The sequence below is a fragment of the Fistularia commersonii genome, chromosome 36, assembly GCF_037954325.1.
Source record: "Fistularia commersonii isolate RoL2024-O1a breed Wild chromosome 36, RoL_Fcom_v1.0, whole genome shotgun sequence".
In the NCBI taxonomy this organism is placed as follows: Eukaryota; Metazoa; Chordata; class Actinopteri; order Syngnathiformes; family Fistulariidae; genus Fistularia; species Fistularia commersonii.
The window spans coordinates 5,628,610-5,654,633 of NC_141319.1; the positions used below are offsets into that span (position 1 = coordinate 5,628,610).

General features: G+C 45.1%; 1 protein-coding gene across 1 annotated transcript in view; it reads left to right on the forward strand.

The window, feature by feature from the left end:
• The window catches only part of nt5dc1 (5'-nucleotidase domain containing 1), a 76,226-nt gene that overhangs the window by 45,381 nt on the left and 4,821 nt on the right, over positions 1–26,024 (forward strand). Inside the window, exons 7-11 of the mRNA XM_086143403.1 lie at positions 211–385; positions 4,351–4,448; positions 11,749–11,870; positions 22,849–23,022; positions 24,902–25,070. Of these exons, the coding sequence (XP_085999529.1) occupies positions 211–385; positions 4,351–4,448; positions 11,749–11,870; positions 22,849–23,022; positions 24,902–25,070 (738 nt within the window). The remainder of the gene's footprint in view (positions 1–210; positions 386–4,350; positions 4,449–11,748; positions 11,871–22,848; positions 23,023–24,901; positions 25,071–26,024) is intronic.

A 26,024-nucleotide genomic window follows, 5' to 3' on the forward strand; every position in this document is an offset into this window, starting at 1 on the left:
TTGACAGAACTTGTGAGGTCGAGATGGTTCCCTGAGGAGACTCCTGAGTAGCTTATGCCACTTGTTTGTCCTACGTAGTTCTTGTATCACCGACCACTTCCTCCAGGACTCGGAGTCCGACATGGGAAAACATAGTATGCTTGAAGTATTTTGCGATCCGGTACCGCACCTGGGTTTCTTCTCCTCATACATCTTTCTGGTTGTTTCCAGAGGACTCAGGGACCTACTTCCCCTGCGTGAAGAGGGACCCGGGCCGTTACCTGCAGCCCTGCTCCGACGCAGTCAAGAACTGGCTGCGCAGCATGAAGAACGCCGGCAAGGTTCTGCTTCTCATCACCAGCTCCCACAGCGACTACTGCAGGCTCATCTGCGAGCACATCCTGGGGTAAGGAGAGTCCTCTGAGAAGTTCTGCAGATCTTTCATGAACCACTAGCATCTTCCAGCTAGCCTCACAATCGTAGCGTCTTTGGCGTTATAGCGGTGCGAACCATTATCGTCCCGACCCCGTCACGGTGTCCGGACTCTACCACCCGCTCAAAGCACTTTTGTCGAAGTACCGTCTTCAGAAGAAGTTGATAATCAGGGATTTGGGTGCAGAACACAGCAAATGGGAATGCTATAAATGTGCCGGACGTCCAGCAGGGGAGGTCTGGGTCTCGGCACAGGCATCCCTCTGTTTGTAGATCACACTGTGCGGTAAAGGCTTATTTTCATAACCTAAGCCTTGTTATAGACTCGATGGGGCAGCAGCAGGGGTGGGTTGGGGGGGTTTAGATAAACACTATGTCTTTGTTATTTCGAACATAAACCCCCTCCTGTTCTTTTCGGCGCACACTGTTTCGAGGTGGTCCGCTCTAGTCCTGGGCGCCTTCGGTTGATTGTTCTCTAAAAAAGGAGGCCCGAGGCTGGAGTGCTGTTTGACCGCGCCCAGGCTGAGGCATAGTGGGGACACTCGCTCCAGCGGTTAGCAGTACATTTTGTGGCCCTCGTTAAAGAGCGGAAACATCTGGGGTTCACGGTGCATTCAGGCTCATCGGAAAGTATTGGTTTTGATACGACAGAGCAACCGTGGCCTGAGATCTGCCCATTTTTGGCATGGAATTTATTTTGTTGAACAGGCACCCTCCGGGGCACTTGCATCTCTAAAAGTTACCAAACTTGAGCATACCCGAACTTCTGATTCGGCGGGGTTGCTGTGCTTTGCCGATTTCTGGCAGCGTTGGCGCCGATTGGGCGCCGTTTCGGTACACCTGCCCCTTTAGAAAGTCGACCCAACAGGAGCATACCCAAACTTCCCTTTGGCCATGTACTTTAGCTTTGCCATTCCCCGGCAGCGTTAGCGCTTCAACGCCCGGAGTTTCTCTGCGCCCCGCGGGTGGACAGCAGCATCACACAAAAGATTTGTGCCTCTTTCAGGGCCAAGATAAATATCTGCTTATCCGGAGCTGCTTTTTTTGGCTCCTGAGTGCTTCCCGCCAAGCCTAGCACAGCCACATCACCTCTTGTTCATCTACCCCCACTGGCTTGCTGGCCGCTGCGTCACCCCTCCTCCTCCCCGTGACCTCCGGCTCTGCAGCACGCTGCGCCTCCCAAGGAAGTTACCGGGAACCCCGGGTGAATGAAAGTTCGCGCGCCGAATCCAGATCGAGTCGGCCAGAGGAAGCAGGGATCAGGAAGAGGGGAAGTCGGAATCAAGTCTGCGCTGTGGCCTCCTCTTAGAGCAGCACTTAATCTTAACCCAGTTGTCAAAGTATGAACCATACTTTGGTCGCGGTGTTGCGGTAGACTAAGCACTCCACGGCCTCGCCCAGTGTCTCGGCACGTCACTCATGGATAAGGTGCCGGGTCGGCCACCAGCCAGTGACAGGCGGCTGTCAGAAGTAGCGACAGAAGGCCAAAGCTGGTGGATGGAAGGTTCCTTGCTGGCATGCAGACAAACTTGTGCTCTGGCAGGTATCTTGTGGTTGAATCGGAAACATGGTTCTCTTCTCCTGTCAGCCTGGGTTCTCCTCGTTAGTCCAGTCAACAGGTGTCATTGAACATATACTGAGACCCCCCTCACAGCGCCTTTTGGTATTTTGCACTTTAGTTTAGATATTTTATGACAAAACTTTACATTTAAACGTCGTATCTTTAATGTTTTCTTATCTGCTTTACGGGACAAACTCGGTTTCCCTTCAAGAAACCCGACGATCCTCTCGCCGTTAGCATCCGCCGCGGTTCTCCGCCGACTTCTGTGGCCGTCGCCCTGTCTTGACGTGAGTTGCAGGGAGATTCGGCGACGGCCGGGTAGAACTGGAGAACACATGTTGACCTTCCTGAGCCGACAGGAAGCGCGTTCCCTTCATCTGTCCCAGATGTTTCCGGATGGAACAGACAGATTTCTACTCCACCGGACTATCCAAATGTGTTACTGCTCAAGACATGTTGACAAATTCCCTGTCGAACTGGTTATCAATAAACGTGGACATTTGGAACTAATGAAGACGAAGCCTCGATTAAACCCCCCCCTTCCCATCTGAAAGTACGATTTTGATCCAAAATCCAAATAGCTGCTCCAACAGCTTGTCATGGCATATTAACATAAAGCTGCTCAGTCATTCATTCATTCATTCTTTGTCTGAATGGCTTCACATGCACAGTGCAGGTGGAGGGGTGTCTAGAACCAGACTGGCAGTCGACAGGGTCGGTTCGGTTCAGACCGAACAGGCCATTCGGATATGTTGACACCTGTAATGGGAAAATTATTTACTGCTAAATTGTGTCTCTCCTTCGGATATCCCTTTATGTTGTATGTAATGGAAAATTGTTTACCGATGGATTGTTGAATCATTCGTATTTTTCATCCGGATGTCTTCTCTTGACGTATGCGACGGGTAATTGTTTACTGGTGGACGACCGAATCGTTCGTGTGTCTAGAACTAACTTCCAAAGAGCCTATTGGACCCGGTTTCCTCGGAAAAGAAAACACTGGGTGCCGCAATTACTTTTTGACGTTTAAAATAAAGGTGCCACTGTATATATTGCTTTTTATTACCTTTACACTTTGTATAAACAAGTGTGTTGTGTGTTGCTTTCCGAAATTCACAAAGTATTACGGAGAAAATTAAATTTTATTTATGTCATGAACTCATTTTGAGCTTTTGGGCTTTCAAAGCGTGTAGCGGAGCCTTGATCTGAATTTTGAAAATAAATCGGGAAAAAAAATCACTGTGTCAGTAAACAATTAAAAATAAATATTTGCGAAATATCTTCATAAATATTCATTTTACCTGGTTTATGGGACTTCTGCTCCTGAACTTCTGCGCACAGCATCTGCAAATCGGGACTTTACCGGCTTCCGCGAGTGTGACGGCGAATAATAACAAATATAATTTTATCTAATATTTCAAGATCCCAAAAATCTCCCAACTTAGAACTAAAAGTTAAAAAAAGGAATTAACACAAATAAAATACACTTCAATAGAATATTTATAATTTATTTTCCCAAGCCACTCGGGGCCGCAGTGTAAAGATGAAAGAGTTGCCGACCCCTGGGCTAGAAAGTAGAAAAACTGCAGACTGTTTTGAAAAGTCCTGTATCCAACGGCGCCCTGATTGACGAATCGTGCCCGGCGGAGGAAGGGGGGGGCGGCTGCTCCTTCCCCATCCGTGACCTACAGTGACTCCACTCGGGAAGAGGTCAACTCCCTAGACGGAGGGACCTCCAAGGACCGTAAACTAGTAACCTGCCCTTCTCACAGGCGGGATTTGGGTGCAGACTTCCTAAAATGACTGTATTATACTTTTCCCCTCTTGCAAGCAAGATAATAGCAACGTTGCGCTATTTTTTGGGTGTCCTGATTCTTCTGTTTTTTTAGAGTCTCTCGGCCTGGGAGAATTTCCACGACACAGGTTGTCCCGGGACAAGTTGAGGTCACTACCTCTTGTCAACTAGGCGCAGTACTTTGGCCGCAGGTGTCACACAAATGCAGTACAACGTCAGTAACTGACGGTAGCACGACCGTATAAGGTCGCTAAATAGCTGCCAAACCTCCTGGCCTCGCTAACATGTTTACGAGTTGTCAGGCAGAAGCTTTTATTTTGGCGAGCCCCTGATCTGCATTTGACTTATTTCTCTGGCGGATCGCATCTTCTGTTGTCTTTAACAGCATCCAGCTGTTGGGCCGCTCGCGCCTATGTGGCGTTCAGGCTCGGATGCCGGAATTCATGCTGCTGCCTCTGAGTGTTTACTTTATGAGTAGAAGCAACTTTGCAGTACGTGTCCACTGTTTATTAGCGCGGTTGCCCCAAACATCTGTTTGTTGTCAGTCATACGGCGGCCATGTTGGCCCCTCTGCTCCCCGCAGGAAGGACTTCGAGGAGCTGTTCGACGTCATCATCACGAACGCCCTGAAACCCGGGTTCTTCTCCCTGGTGCCGCAGCAGAGGCCCTTCAGGACCCTCGGTGAGTTTCCCGTCCCTCCGCCCGTGTCCTCGCGCTGAAAGAAACGCTGACCTCTGCTCGGTTCTTTAGCAAACATCAAGTCTGTTTGATTCTCATCGACTTCAGATCTCCTCGAGGCATTTTATTGCGATCTGTGAGTCCCACTATTTTGGGACCCTTAGGAGTTACCCAGAGGTGCCACAAAAATAGTTAATGAAACATTCTCCAAAAAAAAAAAAAAAATGGGCTTCTTAACCCTTGTGTTGTCTTGCGGGTCAAAAGTGACCCAAAAACACCTTAACCTATTTTTTTCCAACTTGAAATTTTATGACTTTTCCTAAAGAGACCCCATCATTAGAAAAAGCGATGCTTCTTTTTTGTTTATGTTTCCATGTGGGCTTTACACCACTAGGGTACAAAGATTGTCTTATGTAGGACAAGGGGAGTAAACACAATGTCAAGATCGCCCCAGGGTTAATGTTCAGATTACGTAGAAAAAAAGCTACACCCGTTTCGAACGGTGTCAAACTCTAACGTTGGACCAAATTGTAAAAAGCCTTCCACGTTTGTCAACATTTGACATTTGTTGATGCATCGGGATGAGAATGGGCTGTGAAAAGCTACTTTTCCTGATTAATTCCTGCCGCATTTTCTCCCAGATCCTGCCCATCAGTCCACTCCTTTTAGCACATCCTGGGCACTCCGTCTGTTGTCAGTGCCACAAGTTTATCCGAAGGCAGGACCATTTCATTGATGCATCCGCATACCGCTTCAAAGATAAGCTTTCCAGTGGTTTCGCCATGCATTGATCTGAACCCCAAAAGTTCCTGTGTCCACTGCACGGATAAACATCGCCAGCTGCGCAGTATCGGAAGCGTCGCTGCTCTCTGCATGAACATGTACTCTGCTTCCGACCTGTCTCGAAACCCCGTTTTCAAAGTCCGCCTTTCGTTTCGCCATTTTGGTCTAGAGGGGTAGCTGGCAGTTTACAACAGGTGACTCAGCAAGGCCAGCCGATGGGCTTTGTGGGGCTTGTAGCATAAATGGTACTTGCAATGTATGATTTGGCCCGCAGGCCTTGAGTTTGACGCATAAGCCCTAGAGGGACTTTTCGCATTTCCTCGAACCTTTTCAAGAACGAGGCCTTTTTTGTGCATTCGGACCGTTTTGGCTCAGACTCCAAGGCGGTATGTTTTCACAGTTCGATGGGAAATCATGTGCCAAGATACAAGCCACGCCCGCTACCAGAAACTCATTGCTAACATTTTTAAAAACTATGGCCGTCACTGGTAAGCTGTTTTCTAGCGACAAAATGGCCTGAAGCAGCAGGAAATGGAGCGACAAAGACGGTCCAAGCTCCTCTGGCCTGGTACGCCACTGAGGCTAGCAGCGGAACATCAACATTTTTGCCAAAATAAGCACGATGTTAGTGAACGGGGTTAAATATCTTAACCCATCTGGTAGCCCGTGGGTATCCGTGCCATGAAGAACAAGAATACTGTGGAAACTTCTCACTGGTTTGCTTTTGTGTGGTGCTTGAGGTTCACTGCACAGAAGGAGGCATCACACCAGCCCCTTCTGCGGTCCCTGCGGGACGCAAAACCAGAAGGTTCCCCTGGAGGAGGCTACTTCCTGGATCCAAATCCAAGCGCTATAGATCTTAGAGCTTTTCTGTCTAAAAGCAGTTGTCCTTCCCATGCTTGCTTGGCGTCGCCACGGCTGCCGAGCAGCACATCCACTGGAGGGCAGTGCAGACGGCTGACTTCCAAGCTCTGCGTTCCGTTTCAGACAATCAAACAAACATGGAGACGGCGGAGGAGCCGGTGATGATACGCATTCTAAGAAAGACTCATGAAGGGTCAACGCAGTCGACCGGGGAATTCGGCCGTGAATTCTTCTCCCGACCGACGCCACGTTGTCTTCTTCCCCGTTCCTGTCGCCGGTCTCATTTGAAGCATACCGCTGCTGCTCTTGGCGGTACGGCTCTACGCGCTGCTTCTAGCCGCAAATCTGCAACGTACATACAGAACCGTGCAGAAAATGAACGCAGAGGAAGGACGGAAAGCTCCGGCTCCGTTAACGTCGAGCATAAACGAGTCTTAGCATAACAAACGAACTCGGCTGAAAAAAAAAAACCCTCGCCAAGAGAACCTGCGGGCCCCTCAGGACCGGCTCGCCGCCAGACCCGTCAGCGTTGATGCCCGACAGAATGATCAGATCGCTGAAATATTCTCCTCTCCCGCCTCCGACTCCCGCCACGTCGGCAGCAACAACATCAGCTCGCGCTCCTCCCGCCATTCATCTTCCACGGGGCTGTCAGGACCGCTCTCGCAATCGTTGGAATCGCTCTTCGTATGACGCGTCGTTGCTATCGCGCGGATCCGACGGGGTCCCGTGACGCGGGAGCGCAGCGCGCCGGCCTGGCCGGTTTCCCGGAAATTCTTACACCCCTCGACGGGGGATCGCGATGACATTGTGAATTCCCCCGAAGGGCCGAGAGGCTCCATCTGGCGAACGCTCCGGGCAGCTGAAGGAGCAGGAACTGCGCTAAACAAGTCACACTTAAGTATTAGCACTAGCGGGTAGCACTAGCGTCTGCACGCAGGATAAACACCGGCCGCTCGGGATTCTCCTCCGCGGCAGACGTGCTCGGTGTTGGCCGGGTTCTGTCTGAAAAGCGGGCTCGCAAAGAAATGTCCCGGCGCGAAGGACGAACACACGGGTTCGGTTGCGATAATTAAGTCATGGAAGGAGGCTGGAGAACTCCTTAGAAACAGACTCCTCTTCTCAGCGCCGCAGCTTACAACTCCCCGCGCCACATACCACTCATTCCACCCTCTGGAAAACCGCAGCGGCCTCACAGCTGTTTTCTGACTGTGTGTGTGTGTGTGTGTGTGTGTGTGTGTGTGTGAAGCTGAGTTTCCGAGCTTCTCGTCTCAACTTCGGCGTCGCATCTTCTGCCGGCGTTCGGCGTGGCACGCTAACAGTCTGAGGCGTCTGCCGTTTCAGATCCCAATACTTTAGCGATCGTGATTAAGAATAAAAGCAGCAAATGATAAAAATAAAATAAAAAGAACATAAAGATCAAAGGAAGTTAATACAAATAAAGTAAAAAAAAATAAAGGGAACACTTAAACAATAAACACTTTTTGTGTGATTTTGTTGTCAGCACATTCAACTATGTAAAGAAAAAAAGCATTTAATAAGAATATTATAAGAATTATATTATAAGAATATTTCATTCATTCAGATATAGGATGTGTTATTTCAGTGTTCCCTTTATTTTTTTTGGAGTAGTGCATAGAAAATATTTGTAACATAAAGACATGTGTATTTACAGGTAGATGTATATGATTACATGGAGTAATGTTGTTTATAAATAGGGATTATTGTACAATAAAACATTTATTGCACAGAAGGCAAAAGAATTATCGCACATACGGAGAATTATTGCACACGACGACTCCACTGACGCCGAGTATCTGACGCCCAGTGAGGAGTTTTAAAATCTTTTACAATCCCGCATCGTGGCGGGATCAGTCTGGAACAACTTCAAGATAACTCCTTTGGAGGATAAGATAAGATAAACTTTATTAGGGGAAATTCCTTTGTTGCAGCAACGTAACAGTTGTAATGTCAAAAATAAAATAAATATAAATAGAGAGACCATTAGAAGACATTCATGCATAAATAGACAGCAGGCAGAACAACAACAACAGAAGGGGCAACATTTAGGGTGAAAAATACACAACCGGAACTAAACGACAATATAAATAGAGTGACAATGGCAATGATGAGAATAAAAGAAATAAACAAAAATAGGCAGGATGCATGCGGGCTGGGACCAACAAGGAATCTATTTACCGTAATTTCCAGACTATTGAGCGCACCTCAATATTAGCCGCAACGGCTAGTCCAGGGGTCGGTAACCCTTAATACCTAAAGAGCCATTTGGACCCGGTTTCCTCGAAAAAGAAAACACTGGGAGCCGCAATTACTTTTTGACGTCTAAAATAAAGGTACCACTGTAAATATTGCTTTTTATAACCTTTACATTTTGTATAAACAAGTGTGAAGTGTGTTGCGTCTGATATTCTCAAAGTATTACGGAGAAAATTAAATTTTATTTATGTAATGAACTCATTTTGAGCTTTGGGCTTTCAGAGCGTGTAGCGGAGCCTTGACCTGAATTTTAAAAATAAATCGGGAAAAAAAATCACTGTGTCAGTAAACAATAAAAAATAAATATTTGCAAAATATCTTCATGAATATTTATTTTACCTGGTTTATGGGACTTCTGCTACTGGACTTCTGCGCACGGCATCTGCAAATCGGAACTTTACCGGCTGGCGGGTAAACCGGCTTCCGCCAGTGTGACGTTATTTTGAGCGGCGAAAAATAATAAATATTATTTTATTTCAAGATCACAATAATCTTCCAACTAAGAACTAAAAGTTAAAAAAAGGAATAAACACAAATGAAATACACTTCAATTAAATATTTATCATTTATTTTCCCAAGCCACTCGGAGCCGCAGTGTAAAGATGAAAGAGCCGCGGGTTGCCGACCGCTATCTTTAGCTTCCTCCTGCACGCTAAACCCGTCAAAGTCGTCTTCTTCGGTGTCGGAGTTGAACGGACTCGGAATTTCCCGGTCATTTCATCGGTCCGATGTGACGAAAAAATTTTCCCAGCGTCAAGCACCTCCCAAAAACAGTCCATGTATTAGCTGCATCATTGTTTAAGGGAAAAAAGTCACGGCTTATCGTCCGGAAATCACGGTAGTTTGTATATTTTCTTTTTTTTGTCACCAATTTTATTCCGCATGTGCATCACCTGCCGCTAAGCCTGACAACCACAAGTCTGGTGCACAAAGTGATTTCAATATAGTGGGTGTCTGTCATGAGAAATTAGCTTGTGGCGAATGTTAATGCTGGCGCCGACTCTTTGACATTTTATGTGAGAACTTCACGGAGTGTGGGAGATGAAATACTGCAAAGGGCGGGGGGGAGAAAAAACGTAGCATCGGTGAAACGCCCCTGCTCCTGACCCTTATCAGCCAACGCCAGCACCGATGACGGCACAAAAACCGAACGCGAGTCCGCATAGCAACCGCGTCCCACGACAGGATGATCACCACGGCGTTGGCAAACACAGAACGCATTGTCCCGAGGCCCGGGAGCCCCGCAGAGCCGGCCTGCCAAGCAGTAAACACAACCTAGACTGTGTAAAGTGCGGCTGTGAGAGGCGGTAATTCACGTCGAGTGGCCCGTCGGCCCGCCGGAGGGGAAAGCACTCGGCGTTCAGCGTCGACAACATCTGGCAGATCAGACCGGCGGGATGAGCGAGGGCCTCCGATCAAAGATGTTCTCGGCACGCCTTCACATGAAACATCTTCAGAGGGTATTCATCCCTGGCCAGCTGCTTTTTTGGGCAAATACCGTAAATTTTGGACTATAGAGCGCACCTTTAGATAAGGCGCACCCATCCACCGCTGTACGCATGTGGCAGCTGGGTTGAACCAATGGGGTGTCACTCAAATTTTTTACTTTTGTTACTCTTAATTTAAATATCAAATTAATTTTGGAGCGGTACCTACAATAGGTTACCACCAAAACAACATATTTACTTATCTATCATGCAAATAGATAAAATACTACCCCGTATAGCCTCACTTTTCACGAGTTACGTTCCAAGACCCCCCGCAAAAAACTGCATTTGGAGACCTGATAATTTGGATGGTATTTACAGATTTATTAACCCTCAACAAACCTCGCTCAACCCTTCACCAACCTCCCAAAAAACTGTTATCAACCCTCCATCGACTGGATTACGCTTAAATAGCACACTGAACACTTTTGGGTCATCGTAAGTTGCTTAAGGTCGTCGTCTTCCTCATGTTAGCTTCGTCTTTTTTCATGTAACGAACTGTATATTGGTTGATGCTGTAATGTGGCCAACATAAGCACTTCTGCCTTCCTTTAACGTATCAAGAAGTTTTATCTTTTCAGCAATAGTCGGCATCTTCCTGCTATGCTTGGGGTCTATAAAAGACTTTTGGGGAGATGCTGGGCGTTTAGGAGGCTCTTTAGAGCGTGGGGATATTGCAAAAATATAAAGACACTTTCAGAAACTAAATAGCACCAAGTGGAAAGTATTCACCCTTACATGAACAGCAGCAAAGTGGACCAGGACTTGTATGCTGGGCACAACCTACAAAGAGATCAGCTGCTTCTCTCCATCAACCAATCAACATGAAGAACAGAACAACATGCTCAATCAGCCAATAGCGTGCCAAGTACAGATCTACTTAGCCAATGTTATTCCGAATGAACTCGTGTTGGTACAATGGTGGGGGTGAGAGTTGGCGATGCTGGGTGTCTGTGTTGCAAAAGGAGATCTCGTATTTTATTTTTTTTAGAAAATTAGTTTTACTTTGATTTTACTATATTTTTTTAACTCTTTTTTTTTTTTTTTTCTTCTGAGGCTAGAATATTGGCTATTTCATCCCGAAAAAAATTTCGAGGACGCAAAAGCTGACCCTATATATAAGCCGCACTGACTCATTTTTAAAAGAAAAAAGAAATCGTACATTAACAAGCCGCAGGTGTCCTTGTCGAAACATGAGAAATCAACGCAGCAAGATGTTACAAGACAGATTTTTTTTGAAAACTTAAACTAAATAAATGACGGTAACATCTCGAGCTACCGGGACATAACGCAAATGTTTTTTTCCAGAACAGATGCCGAACTTACGTGCAGCAGCTCTATTTCCTTCTTCGACAGCCAGACTGATCGATTTTAACTTAAAACCTGCATCAAATACATTTCTGCGCGTCTTTTTCAAGATGGGAGTGTGCACAAAGCACAAAATGGCTGATCTGAAGAATTATCCTAAATCCGAACTGTTTTGAATAAGCTGCATTGTTGTAAATATAAGTTCCCAAAGAGTTTGAAAAAAATAGTGGTTTATAAGCCAGAATTTACGGTAGATAACACCCCGCGATGTAGATATTTAGTTTTTTAAGACCGGGCACTAAATCACCAAACAACCCGGGGTGATTCGAACATTTTAAAAGTAATTTCCCTTAAATGACGCTGGAAATTGAGATGTTTGAAGGACATGCTGCTCAAATTAAGTGCTTCTTTTAGCCTCCCTGCTAATACGGAATTAGCCGGTTTCCGCCCCTCCTCTCTTGTCATACAACAATTCACCCTCTCATTCATGTATTCTACACGTCAAACACACGTGTTCACCCTGTATCCATGCTTTTGGACACGCGTGCTCGTTTCTAATCTTTTCTTTCGTCCCCCTTCATCAGTTCACGACGTGGAGGAGAGCGAGGGGCTGCCGTCTCTGGACAAGCCGGGCTGGTACTCGCAGGGGAACTGGCTTCACCTCCACGAGCTCCTCAAGACCATGACGGGGAAACCGGATCCCAAGGTACGGCCGTCCCAGGTCCGCTCTCGGGTTTCCGTGATAAATCAAACTCCGGGAAACTCTGTTCATCCAGTTGCACCGGCTACCAGTAGCTGCCAGGATCAAGCACAAGCTCCTGACCCTGGCATTCAAAACCACCTCAGGAACAGGTCCGGCATATCTGAACCAAATGATAAGACCTTATGTTCCCGGCAGAGAGCTGCGTTCCTCTAATACAAACCTACTAGCAGTACCTTCTGCTCGCTCTAAGCGATCTCAGGCAAAACTGTTCTCAGTTCTACTACCTCAGTGGTGGAACAAACTTCCAGAAGCAACAAGACTAGCATCATCTCTCTCTTAACCTTCAAGAAACAGGTAAAAACTGTTCTCTTTCAGGACTTTTTACTGCGCTGATGCCCCAGATCAGGTTAGGCAGCAAGTTAGGCTATGCAGTGTGTGTGTACGTTTGTGTATGTCTTTGTCAAAAAAAAAAAAAAAAACTCACTAACCCAAGCTTACTGTTCTGTATATTTCCTGTGCATCTTGTATTTGCAGTCCTTATGTCCTCTATTGTAAGATAAGATAAGATAAGATAAGAACAACTTTATTAATCCCGAAGGAAATTGTTGTGCCAGAGTTACAGAAAATATAACAGTAATAAATAATAAAAAGAAAAGGCAGAATTAGAAATAAAAATAAACTATAAACTATAAAGTGTCTCAGTGAAACTATACAGTGTCTTAGTAAACAAGTGATAAAACTATAAGTGTCTTAGTAAACAAGTGAGGTAAGGAGTGCACAATAGTATGATAAAAGGAAAAATTGTAGTGTAGCTGTTATGAAATGAAATATTGAACAGTTCTGAATATTGCATAGTGAAATGAAATATAGAACAGTTTTTGTTTTTTTTAGGTTAAAGATAGTAAGTCGCTTTGGATAAAAGCGTCTGCCAAATGTATTGTAATGTAACGGGAGGGACGGGAGGGAGGGTTCGCACCGACGCGATGAAGGGCTGGAACGTGGCCGCCGGCGGATCTGTCAACAGAGGACCGCGTGCCGGAGCGGTTTGGGAATCGGTCGCGTACGACCTCTGACCTCTCACGAAAAGACAAAATCCAACACTTCGTAAAGAGACGCGCAACCGTTCGCACGTCACCGAGACGCACAAGCGTTCGCTCTCTGGTGTCCGTGGAGGCCGTCAGTCATCCGGGTCACGGGGAATTCTTGTCCGAATCGTCTCGCCTCGGCAACTGGACTTGAATTTCTTCACTGGAAGACCTTTCACCCGCCATCAGAGAGGCTTCTGCGGGTCTGACGTCCATCATGAAGTGCGTCCGTCTCATCCTTATATTTAGAGCAGGGGTGTCAAAACCCCATTTCGAGTTGACGTCAACGGGGCCGGAGCGGTAAAATCATAGCGTAACTACCTAGAGGTGATGCTTAAGTCCACATTTTTCTTTTGCTTTAGTGTAAAGGAGAACAGGTAAATTATCTTTATAGTTAATGAACTGTTCCTTTAAAAAAATACATGACGTTAAACCCGTTGAGATGCGTTGAGATGTTGCTTCGTTGTTTTAATAAGGATAAGGTTGAACCGGCAGATCGTACATTACACTGTAACTGGAGACATGTATGTTCTTGGTCTCTGGTTTTATCAAATAAATTTCCCCACAAATTCCAGCCCAGTGCAACTTAAATATGGTTTTTTTTTTTTTCTGTTGCATTTTTTGGCTGGTGCGACTTTTACTCCAGAGCGACTTACAGTACGGAAAAAAAAACGTATATTTGCATTCGAATTTATTGATTTCCCCCTATGGAGAAAAATGAGCCAATGAGCTTTCAGCGTGGACGGGCTGAAGGAGAGCGCTCCAAAAAAAACAAAATATAAAACCTACTTCGCGTCAGATTGTCTCATAAATGGGGAAAAAACAACGGTTTACTGTTCGCAACCTGATCTCCTGTAAAATCATAGCATAAGTAACACAAAGCCCAAATTTTTCCTTTAAGTGTAAAGGAGAACAGCTAAATTATCTTTCCATGTAATGAACTGTTCCTTTAAAAAAATACAAGATGAACAACCTGAGATTCGTGAAGAAAATTAGTGCAAGTTCTGTCTTCTCAGTTCTCGGTGCATTTTGTTGTATTTTCCGCCAATCGAGTCTCGCCGAGCATACAAGTTTCTTGTTAACCTCAACCAACGAATAAGAAGTGCTCTGTTTTTCTTGGAAAACCCTGAACTCCTTGTCCACTTTTCTCTTTTCTGACGACGACATCCTGCTGCCGAGGCTGTCGGGTCCAATGCTAAATTTCTAACAAGAAGTAAAAATGCAATTTGTAGACCCAGATCAGCACATAGTGTCCATTAGTCCCTCACATTATTGATTGATTTAATATATTTTTCTGTATCAAATGGTTCAGTCGGTCAAATACTTTTATAGTTTAAATAAGGATTTATCTTTAAATCTTTTCCATTGCAGACTAAAAAAAACAATGTTATTAAAGTAATTCTTTGTAGCAAGCTGATCCATATTTCTCTTTTTTTTTCTTTTCTTTTTATGTTAATAAGGGAGGTGTACATTAAACAATTTTAAAGACAAATTATAGTTTGGGGCGGGTGAAATATTTTCTTCTTCCGTTACAGAAAATAATTGAGAAGCACTGCTATAGAGACGTTGTTTTTCAGCCGCGACCAGAAAACCGTATCCGGATACTCGGATTGAAGCGTGCAGGAGAAGAAACAAAACAAAAAGTTATTGCGTCCTCCGGTTATTTGAAAATAAATTCCAATTGGCGTCCGGTGGCTTCATTTCCTCCGTCCCCGTGGCGAAGGCCGCCCGGGAAAGAAGAGGCGAAAACGGGGAAAAAAGAAAGGACGATAGGCAAAATCCGCGAAGTAGAACCCTTTATTTTATTTTTTTTTTACAATTATTATACAATTAAATACTCTATTATACATTGAAAAGACAGAAGAAACCATTTTACAGGCTCAATCATTTGTCTCACAAAAAAAAAAAAAAAAGTAATGTACTTTAGAAAGGTTTTTTTCCAACAAATAACTTATGTACTGTCAGAATTAAAAGCCAAACTACGACGGCGGCGGAATGTGTTCACGAAAGCCGCGTCCAAAAACACTGCAGCAGTGAAAGCTAGATTTGTAACAACTAAAATATATTTTTTTGTCATATCTATGCAAATGCATACAGTCATGGCCAAAAGTTTGGAGAATGACACTTTGACAAAGTCGGTTCCTTCAGGGTTTTTAGGTGTTTGCCAGCTGTCATTCTCAAAACTTTTGACTGAATGTAACATTTTGGAGTTGAATGAGTAATGAATTACAAGTTACATTTATTTTAATTTTAGGGCAGCCATTATGATGCTGTGACCCTCGGTGAAAATAACTTTAACACCAGTGCCCTTTGGGGGTCAATAAAGTACCTTATTTAGACGTCCAACCCTTCACCCTCTGTTGACAAACCCGCTTGTTCTAGAAGTTCCTGTAACCTTAATGTTAAAGTTAATGTAACCTTTGAATAGTGTACTGATAGTAATTGCTAAGTACTGCTACTAGGCTAATGCAGTGATACTAATAATTGGCCCTAGCTTTTACAAATACTTTAAAGTAAAATAAAATACAATTAACAAACAAATAAACTATGCTTTAGAATTGTTATCACATAATGCACCATGTTATCACATGTCCTAGAGAATAAAAAAGTTGGCAGAGGTGTCTAGACGTAAATATTTATTGTTTTCCAGAAAGCCACACGTAACCAAAAAAATTAACCCCTTCTGGGATCTTTACATGAAAAAAAAAAAAACCAGAAAATAAATAATAACATTATTAATGAAATAAATAACACCATTTGTTTGCAGCTCACATTTCAAATTTAGTGTGAAAACCAGAAAGTCAGCAGGCTATGAAACCAACACATTTCACTACCAGAACAGATTTTATCCCAGTAGATTTCATTATGATTACATTTGTATTATTATTTGCATTATGATTATAAAATCAAAATGTATCTGGTATTTTTCTGGGGCCGGGCAGAATGTGGAGGCGGGCCGTAGTGTTTCGTCGAAACAGCAAAACAGCGCCTTATAACGCGCTGCGCCTTATAGTCCGCAAAATATGATAAGAGGCAACAAAATGCGCGTGACGTGTAAATGAGAGTGAATGTTTTTTATATCCTTGTTTAGTAGTTTGACAGCAGGGATAGGCAGAATGAGAAGAAATAAAAGTGAGCACACACACACACACAAACACACACACCCTTCCTTAGGCTCAATGCACCCTCTGTTCCACAGCCATGTTGGGGGGGTGCGGGGGAGCTCGCCTGGAATTCCGAGTTAACCTATAGCTGTTTTAAACCACACACACACACACACACACACGCTTACACTCACTCTAGGGGTGACCCGGCGTGCGCTGTGGTTTCAATCCGCTCTTCACCTGACAGGGCCGAGCGCAGGTGGACTGAATGGAGGCATTCATGGATCCTGACAGCTCGCTGTCATCGGCGGCGTTCAAACGCGTCGCCGTCGGAACCCGAACGCTCGCAATTTAGCGGCGTCACTGAAGGCGAGGCCGTCGTTTCCCCCCCCCCCAAATATTTATCGTAAAAGCGTGTCGTAAATGCCCGGGTGTGATTCGTTAGAAGGAGCGGAGAAAAAAAAAGAAACGGATTTAAGTCGGCGGTAAATCTTGCAACGGTTGCAGTCGTGCAAACCACTAATCTCCCGGCGCTTTTACGATTATTTTTTTTTTCTTTTTAAACGGCTGGTTTAAAGGGAGCCGACAAGAAAAAGTGCTGAGAAGAGAAGACGTAGCCGGACACCTGGGATTCCAGCTGTCAAGCCGTGAAAGCGGACGTTTATCCCGTAACCCCGTGACGTAGCCGGATCACAAGTGCGGCCGTGGAGGAAACCGCCGGCGCCACAAGGGTTCATTAAACCCCCCGCGCTCGCCTGCAGGCACGCTTACCTGCGCCTTGTTGAGCCGCGTTTTGTAATAACGGTGCGTTTTGTCATAAACGTCCAAGATGTAATCACTTTTTCATTTCATTTTGTAATAAAGCCGCATTTTGTAATCAACTGCCCCAACGCATTATGTAATCCATTTTGCCGCATTATGTAATAAGTTATTACATTTTGAGAAGGTTATTACAAAATGCACTTGCAACTTTTTTATTCTCTAGGAAATGTAATAATATGGAATTTATAGAATATTCTCTGTTCATGCAACCTTTGAATAGTGTACTGATAGTAATTGCTAAGTACTGCTACTAGGCTAATACAGTGATACTAATAATTGGCCCTAGCTTTTACAAATACTTTAAAGTAAAATAAAATACAATTAACAAACAAATAAACTATGCTTTAGAATTGTTATCACATAATGCACCATGTTGTCACATTTCCTAGAGAATAAAAATGTTGGCAGAGGTGTCTAGACGTAAATATTTATTGTTTTCCAGAAAGCCACACGTAACCAAAAAAATTAACCCCTTCTGGGATCTTTACATGAAAAAAAAAAATCAGAAAATAAATAATAACATTATTAATGAAATAAATAACACCATTTGTTTGCAGCTCTTATGTCAAATTTAGTGTGAAAACCAGAAAGTCAGCAGGCTATGAAACCAACACATTTCACTACCAGAACAGATTTTATCCTAGTAGATTTCATTATGATTACGTTTGTATTATTATTTGCATTATGATTATAAAATCATAATGTATCTCTGGTATTTTTCTGGGGCCGGGCAAAATGTGGAGGCGGGCCGTAGTGTTTCGTCGAAACAGCAAAACTGATTTGTTTCGTTTTATATGTTTCATCATGCGCCTTATAACGCGTCAGCAAAATATAAGAGGCAACAAAATGCGTGTGACATGTAAATGAGAGTGAATATTTTTATATCCTTGTTCAGTAGTTTGACAGCAGGGATAGGCAGAATAAGAAGAACTAAAAGTTTCAGAACTGGCCCTTTTTAAAAAACAAAACCACATTTGCCAGGAGTTTTTGATTTTGTGTTTTTCCGTCGACGTTATCTGGCATTGAACAGCGCGCTGACCTGGCAGACTTCAAGCCGGCGCCAGAAAAACCCTCGCCGCTCGGCTGCACCCGCGAGGGTCGACGTGCTCGGGAAAATAAAAGCGCCTGTTTCCTGCACATTTTCATTTTAAGCGAAAGGCTTCTTCGCTCTGAAGCGGGGGGGGGGTCAAACGTACGGTCCGCGGGCTGGTACCGGCCCGCCAGGGGCTGCGATCCGGCCCGTGGAATAAATCAATATTAATTCAATTCCTATATTGTCTGCTAGGGTTGCACTGTTTGAGTCAGTGTTAGCAACACGGCACAACACTGTGGAAGTCAGAACTTACAGCAGATGGCAGCAATGAGGCTTCCGGATCTGTAAATAGCATTTTAGCTTCTTGTTAGCAAGATGTCGTTGTCAAAAAAGAGAAAAGTGGATATGGAGTGTAGGGTTTTTCAAAAAAAAAAAAAAAACAGTTGTTGGCGTTTCCAGGACTCCCTTGAAAAAGAGGTTTTTAATCTCAATGGGACTTTCCTGGTTAAATAAAGGAGAAATAAAATAATAAGAAACCGGTATGCTCGGTGTGGATGCAGCAAGTTTCGGTGCCACTATGAGACTCGCCACGGCGAAAAATATAAACAAATACAGAAGCGAGGCATAGAGCTGTCGAAATTGCACTTGCATTTCTTAAAGAATCTCAGTTGTCGCCATGTATTTTTTCATGACATATAAAGATTTTTATCATTTAGCTGTTCTCCTTTACACTAAAACAAAGGAAATATTAGGACTTAGTGTTACTTCTAGGTTATTATGCTATGATTTTTCAGGTCCGGCATCAAATTAAGCCTAATTAAAAATGAATGTGACTCGAGGCCTCGCTAGAAGATCATCCAAAATGTCCCGCTCTTCTTCAGAATCGGGAACTTCCCATTTATTGTTCTTTAGCAACCTGCAATCAGCCGGATGCTTTTAGAAATGCGCGTCAGGAAACAGAAGCATCTGGCGTCGCCGGCTCCAGATTGCAGCCGACCGCTCGGAGCGCGAGGGTCAAAGGAACGGCCCGCGGCCAAAAAAAAGGGAAAAAAAATTTCCATGATGAATCTCCTCTGTAATATCTTGCCCCCGCGCTGGAATTTTCGCGTCTGTAAATATTTATCGCGCCGATTCCACGGCTCCGGCTGCAGACTCTGCTGAGTAATGAGGGCGGGGGGGGGGATAATAGCGAGGCGAGGGGGTCGGAGAACGAGGAGCAGCTGCAGCCGCTTCTGGGAAAGTTCGACGGAAACTCGATCCCCCTCGAACCCCCTCCTTTAAAAGCCTTCGGCATCACCGATTTGCCCCGTCCTGTTTGTTTACACGTGGGAGTGACGCGCAGCAGAAGTCTTTTTTTTTTTTTTTTTCGGGGAGTCGGGGCTCAGCCGAATGCCTCGCACTTTAAAACCCACCGTTTTTTGTTTTTTTTTTTCAGTTTTCACACAAGGCGTCCCTAGTAGTCACTTACAGAGGAAAAGGGTCCTCAATGCCTGGTGTGTGTTTTCTTATTCCTGGAAAAAAAAAAAATCTTTTTTTTTTTTTTTTTTTTTTTTAACCGCAGCAGAAAGGTCAAGCCGGTCAAGTGAAAGAATGCCCTGAAAGACGGGGGGTTTGTCCGAAGGCTTAGCGCGGCGTTGGCGCTGATCTCTGCTCCCAGGCTGTCCGTCAGCGCACAAGCCAAGACAACTCCTAAATTCCAGCAGACATTGTTTCATTAAAGTCCTTATTGCCGTTGTAATTATTGTTAATTTTCTCGGTGACGGTAAAAAAAAAAGCGAGCGCTCTGATGCTGCAAACCTTCTGAAAGCGGCAGGTTTTAAATCCATACGCGGATGTTTTAACCCGTCGGGTATCAACCGCTGGATGTGGACAGATTTTAATTATTTGGTGCCGAATCGCAACACGAGACCACACTTTCTATGATGATCTACAGAAGATTTTAAAAATTGAAATTGATTATACTTTATCTCTTGTGGGAAATTCACATTAAACCCATCATGGACGGACAATGAGCAGTTGGAATGCTGTATAGCAGCGCCAGGCGAGCGGTTCGGGGATCAGTTTCTTGCCCGACAACACTTTTTACATTATATTACATTACTTTACATTACATTACATTTAGCAGACACTTTTATCCAAAGCGACTTACGATAGAGGACATAAGGACTGCAAATAACACTTGCAAATACAAGATGCACAGGAAATGCAGGCTATGCAATGTGTGTGTGTGTGTACGTTTGCGTAAGTCTTTGTCAAAAAAGAAAAAAAAAACTCACTATCCCAAGCTTACTGTTCTGTATATTCCCTGATCGTGTGTGTGTGTTTGTGTGTGTGTGTGTGTGTGTGTGTGTGTGTGTGTCTCAATCACAACATCGATTGGTTTGGTTTTGAAAAGCACCACTACCAGCATAGTGTCGAACCATTTTGTCTATTTCAAAAAGTAGTTGTAAATAAATATATATATATAATTCATGCACACTCATTCTCTATATATCAATACACATTTTTTGCAACTACTGTCTGGATAAAAACTGAAGAAATATATCCAAGTTTCTAATATTTAGAGGGTATATATCATATTGCAGCGGGTGGGGAAGTAGCACAGGCCAGCTAAGGGCTTATGGTCAACACAGACTTTATTTACTGTATTTTTCAGACCTGCGTACCTGAATATAAGACGCATCGGAAAAAAAAATAACTCAATAAATCAGTTTTTACTTATATAGGCCATATTTGTCTATAAGCTGCAAGTGTCCATGTTGTGTTATTAGATATTTACATTGAAATATTAAAAAAAAAAATTTTAATTAAAAGCATACAGGTCACATCCACAAATACGTGTTATTTACAGTCCCTATGTCCTCTATTGTAAGTCGCTTTGGATAAAAGTGTCTGCCAAATGTCATGTAATGAAATATACAGAACAGTAAGCTTGGGTTAGTGAGTTTTTGGTTTTTTTTTTGACAAAGACGTACTCACACACACACACACACACACACACTGCTTAGCCTAACTTGGTGCCTAACCTGATCTGGAGCAGCTCAAGCATCAGCGCAGTTGGACACACAAGGAGGGAATCGAACCAGGCATGTTCAGTTCCAAGGAGGATCGCTGCGCCCCAAAGCTAACATCCGAGTACTAAACAGGCCCGACGCTTCTTAGCTTCCGAAATCGGGCAAGTGCTCGGGGTGGTGCGGACGTAAATGAAACTCAGCGTTCCCTCAACTGGACACGATCGCTTGTTACTTGGCAGAAACCGTGCGCAGGTCAGATTGTGGACGGCCTTCTGTCTCTACCCACTTCCGGTGGTGATGCTCCTCCTCCCCAAAAACGCTCACCGCTCTGCCGTGAACTCTGACCCTTCAGATCACGTGAGCCCCTTTTTTAAACTCCGTGGAAACGCCTCTGCCGTCGATACACCTTAGCGCGGTGTTTCCCAACCGCTGTGCCGTGAGAGATCATCAGGTGCGCCGTGGAAAAATGCCCACTTTCACCCGATTGGTCCGGAAATTATTTATCCAACGCGAATAATGTGTCTTCCTATGTCTATGTGGGCGGCGTGTCCATTCCATGGCGACGGGAAGTGAATTAACCTGTGCGTCTGTGTATCAGAGTGATTAGTGACGCTTTGCGTGAGACATTTTTAAAAATAAAAAGTACTTGTATCTGCGTAAACAAACAGGCAGCGTTGTTGAAAACTACCAAGACGAGTGAGAAAGTTGCTGAACTCGTCTCTAAATCCAATCGTAGCAAAACATTAATACGACCTGCCGGCAAAATCATTGGAGAAGAAATGCTCGGCTCTGGCGTTGATAAAGAAATAGCCAGTTCTCTCAAATAATACAATTTTCAGACATATTGATGACATGTCTTCAGTCATTGAAAAAAATGTTCCGGAAAAGTTGCACATCAGTGGGAAATTTGCATTGCAACTTGACGAATCTACAGATATTAGATATATTAGATTTCACACTGAGTAAATCGAGACTACGGTTTCATTCTAATTCGTTTTTGACCTATTTATTTGGTGTTGTGCCGTGTGATTTTTCTCATGTAAAATATGTGCCGTGGCTCAAAGAAGGTTGGGAAACACTGGTTTAGCAAACCGCACAAGGCGGCCTGCATCTCTGGAACAGCTCGGAAGGAACGGACGGACAGTGTTTTGGGGAGGGGCGGGTACAGTCAGGACATACTTGGTAGGTGAGCGGTTGGACCGCCAGTCAGGAAGTGGACGTCTTCCAGAGCGTTCCCCGCCTTCCGGCGTCTTTTCCCGCTTCCTGATATTACTGAGCCATGGCGTCGATGCAGCCTAACCTGGGAAGCAGAACTTCCCGTCCAATCACAGCACAGGGCAGAAAGGGGACACGAGAAATGACAATAACTCAGATCCGATAGCAGGGACAGGGAAGTCCATCCTAGAAGCGAACAGTGTGAAGTCAACGGCAGAACATCAGTTCGTCTCTGGAGCTGTGGAGTGTCAGTGATCTTATGTAAGCTTGCGCCATGACAGTTGGTGGGCTTTTCCGTTCGCCGTTCTCCGAGAGTTTTAGCCTTGTCTGAATCCGAAGACGCCCCCCCTTCCCCCAAAGCTCAAAACGATCGGGCTTCTGTGTCTTGTCATTCTAATCTCCGGCGTTCAGCTTCCCCTCGATCCATTTCCTCTCCGAGAGGAGACGAAACACATGGTTGCTGAGGTGGAATTTAGAGCTCTGAGGGCCCGCAGTTCAGTCCTGGAATGCGACTCGGCTCAAGACAAGTCTGGGCTCGCTTGTCCTCGGAAAGCGAGCGGGGGGAGATGTGACGGTCAAAAGAGTCCGTGATGAGCTTTCCAGACTCATCCTCTCCGGTCTGCTGCGCCTTTTTTGGGGGGTTTCGGGGGGCCTGACATGTATGTCTATATACTGGGCGGCCGGTCACTTTCCTCTCTTGCCCTGCAGGTGGTGTATTTCGGAGACAGCATGAGGTCGGACATGTACCCGGGCAGCCACTTCGGGAAGTGGGAGACGGTGATGATCGTGGAGGAAATGGAGGGGGAGGGCGTCCCGAAGAGCGACGCGGCAAAGTCCAACGAGGCCCAAGTCGAACCTCTTGGAAAGAAGGGAAAGTTTGAGGTAAGATCACTGGAACAGCTGTTTCCTTTTTACGACCTACCACCTCCACCCACTCGCCTTCCCCCTCTGGCCCGCTGCCACCATATACCTTCTCTGGAAGGCAAGTCCTTCTGACTGCTACATAGGATGTTCCTTCATGGGCGGGTGCACTGTAACCATAAATCATACTGGTCAGTAAATTAGGCTCAGAAAGGACCATAATCTGGTTTTCACCCTAAAGATTCAGTGGTCAAATCAAGTCAGAATTAAGCGCCAAATCACAAGGGACAATTTCCATGGAGAGCAGGTCTGGACCTTTGAGAAGAGCTGCAGAAACCCAACATTTGTCGATGAGCAAGCACGTGGCGACGGTGGCGAGGGAACCGAGACCTCGGACAGATCTGAGCTCAATCTGGGTAGAAGAAGAAAGAGTGCTCGGATCAACCCGACAACCAAATTAACTCTCGGTCGCGTGATAACAGCTACATCCAACCCTGACACCAACATGAACTTCAAACCCGACCCCTCTCACATGGTGAGACCGAGGTACTTTCTCGCTTTTTTGCGCTTTCACGCTCGGTCAAAACTAACCCGATGCTGGATGGGCCGGGATCAACGAAGCACCGGACGCCTCTCGGTTGTTTTTCCGATCGCACCCTGCGATCGCCGGAGCTCGAACTGCCAAACGAAGCCCCGCCAGAAACATCAGGCCGGAGAAACTGCGAGATACAAGCGAGCCGGGGGGGGATTCCAGTTCAGTTGGTGTTAACAAAACAGAGATCTCCAAAGCACAGGGCTACGAGCTGCTCTCGGTCTTGAGTCCCAGCCAAGATTTTCAAACCCGTCCCAAACACCCGACTCGTGAGTCTCCGGTCACGTATGCACAGCGTACCGCAATACTTTTTGTGCTTATACCAAGTAACGTATACACATACCCGTCGGTATTTCTAACTCCATGTATTTTATACGACTCGATCTTCTTTGGTATCGATATATTCATACCCTTCTCTGCTTTGGATCCTTTATTTATCGATCTGTATACCTTTTTTTTTGTGTTGATGTCAAGGGTGGCACTGCAAAGATAATCTCGATAGGCCCTTTTTGGACTTTTTGCAGTTCCTAGGCCCGTTTCTTGGTGTATTTGCCCCAGTTCCTAGAACTTGCGAGTCAGGGTATTTTTACGGTTCTACAGGAACTCTGGTGGCCGGTGGAAATAGTTGAAAATTGCCCAGGTACTTCTTACTAAAAACCGTTTTGGTCGTCGGTCGGCTCTTTTCCCGCAACAAAATGGACAGAAACGGCGAAAAATGGGGTTTCCAGGGCTCACAGAGGAACGCAAATATTTTGGCCAAACTAAGTAAGGAGTTTGCTGACGGCGGGGGTTTCACACGGCAAAGAGAAAATAAAAAGATCTCAACCCGTTATTATTCCCGCCACGCAGAAGATGATCTCTGTGGCTGCTCGGCTCTCCAAGTTGTTCTTTGCCGCACTTTGTTTGTAGCGCTTTTAAGACGCGCGTTTCAGATGCTTGGTGCTACAGTGGGGATGCAAAACAAAAATGTTCCCTTGGAGGAAACTAGTTCCTAGGAGGAAATTCAACCTGGAGCGTTTTTTTCTTTTCTGATTTTTGATGCTCAAATGACGTGGTATGACCACAGTTGCGGCTAATTTGCTGTTTCACTCTATAAAATTCAGGGCTGCACATGTTTTGTTTGTTTGTTTTTTGTTTTTTAATTCATGATTCATCCAAAACCAGATCACATTTCCCTCATTCTGCCGCGGGCCGGAATATCCGCCTCCCTTCATCAGGCCCGCACACGCCTGAAGACCAACCCAAGCATGCAGTTACAGGCTTAGTCTTGGTGTGTGTGTGTGTGCGTGTGTGTGTGTCGCTCAACAGGAACAGGGCATGAAGTCGCCCTCCGCCATGTCCAACCAGTGGGGCTCCTACTTCGTGGACGTCCACAAAAGCGGAGGAGGGGACGAGGAAAGCCAGAAGCTGACGTGGTGCTGCCACTGCATCCATAAGTACAGCACCATGGCCATCCCCAGCGTGGAGCACATAGCAGGTAAACCGACGGTCCAGATCCGGACCCAGCTGAGCTTCCCGTGTGGTTTACGGAGCTAGAGACCCCTCTCTGTGAGTTAGCTTAGCATAAGGAGTGGTGTTCCAAAGCATGAGCGGCTGAAAGCCGATCGGACGTTATCGAATACGCGACCAGCTTTAGATTCCTGACGGTTTTCAAACATCACCATGGACAGTTTGTGGCTCATTTATGCTCAGAGATAAATTTATGTACATCATTTTTGTACATTTTCGGGGCGCTACCGCAGCAAGTCTTGGGGGCCAGAGTTGCGCGGTATGCTCATGTGCGACCAGCGACAGGAAGGGAAAAGAAGAATGGCATGGGTACGGACCGCCATTAGCAACAGCCCCTCCACCAGCGCCATGTTTGTCATTGCCCGAAATAGGAGTCAGAACATGTAGGCCACATGTGTCAAACTCAAGGAGAACGTCTTAAAATAAGGAACTCAAATGCTAAATGTACCATAAGCTACATTTCCCACAATTCATGCCGTTAAAAAGTCATGTTGCCTGCGAAGTGACGGAATCCTGCCATTGGAGCGCAGTGTATCCAACACGTGGAATTGAGAAAAACAAATGATCCCTGAATGTCCAGGAAAAGTTGATGCAGATGGAAGGCTGTTTCAAGAAAGATGGGAAGGCCAATACATGACTACATGTTTGTGCTCCAAGGAGAAAAAGCGGTATGTCTTTTGTGCCATGAGGCAGCGTCTGTTGTCAAAGAGTACCATCTACGTCGGCATTTAGACACCAAACAGGGAGCTAAGTATGCTAAAGTTAGCCTTCCAGAAAAACAACAAATCGTCCAAGAATTAAAAGCCAAGCTACGATGGCGTCCAAAAACGCTGTAGCAGTGAAAGCTAGCTTTGGAACAGAGCAACTAGCAAACATGTATTTTCTATGCATCTGTGCAAGTACATATGTAGCATTTTGGATT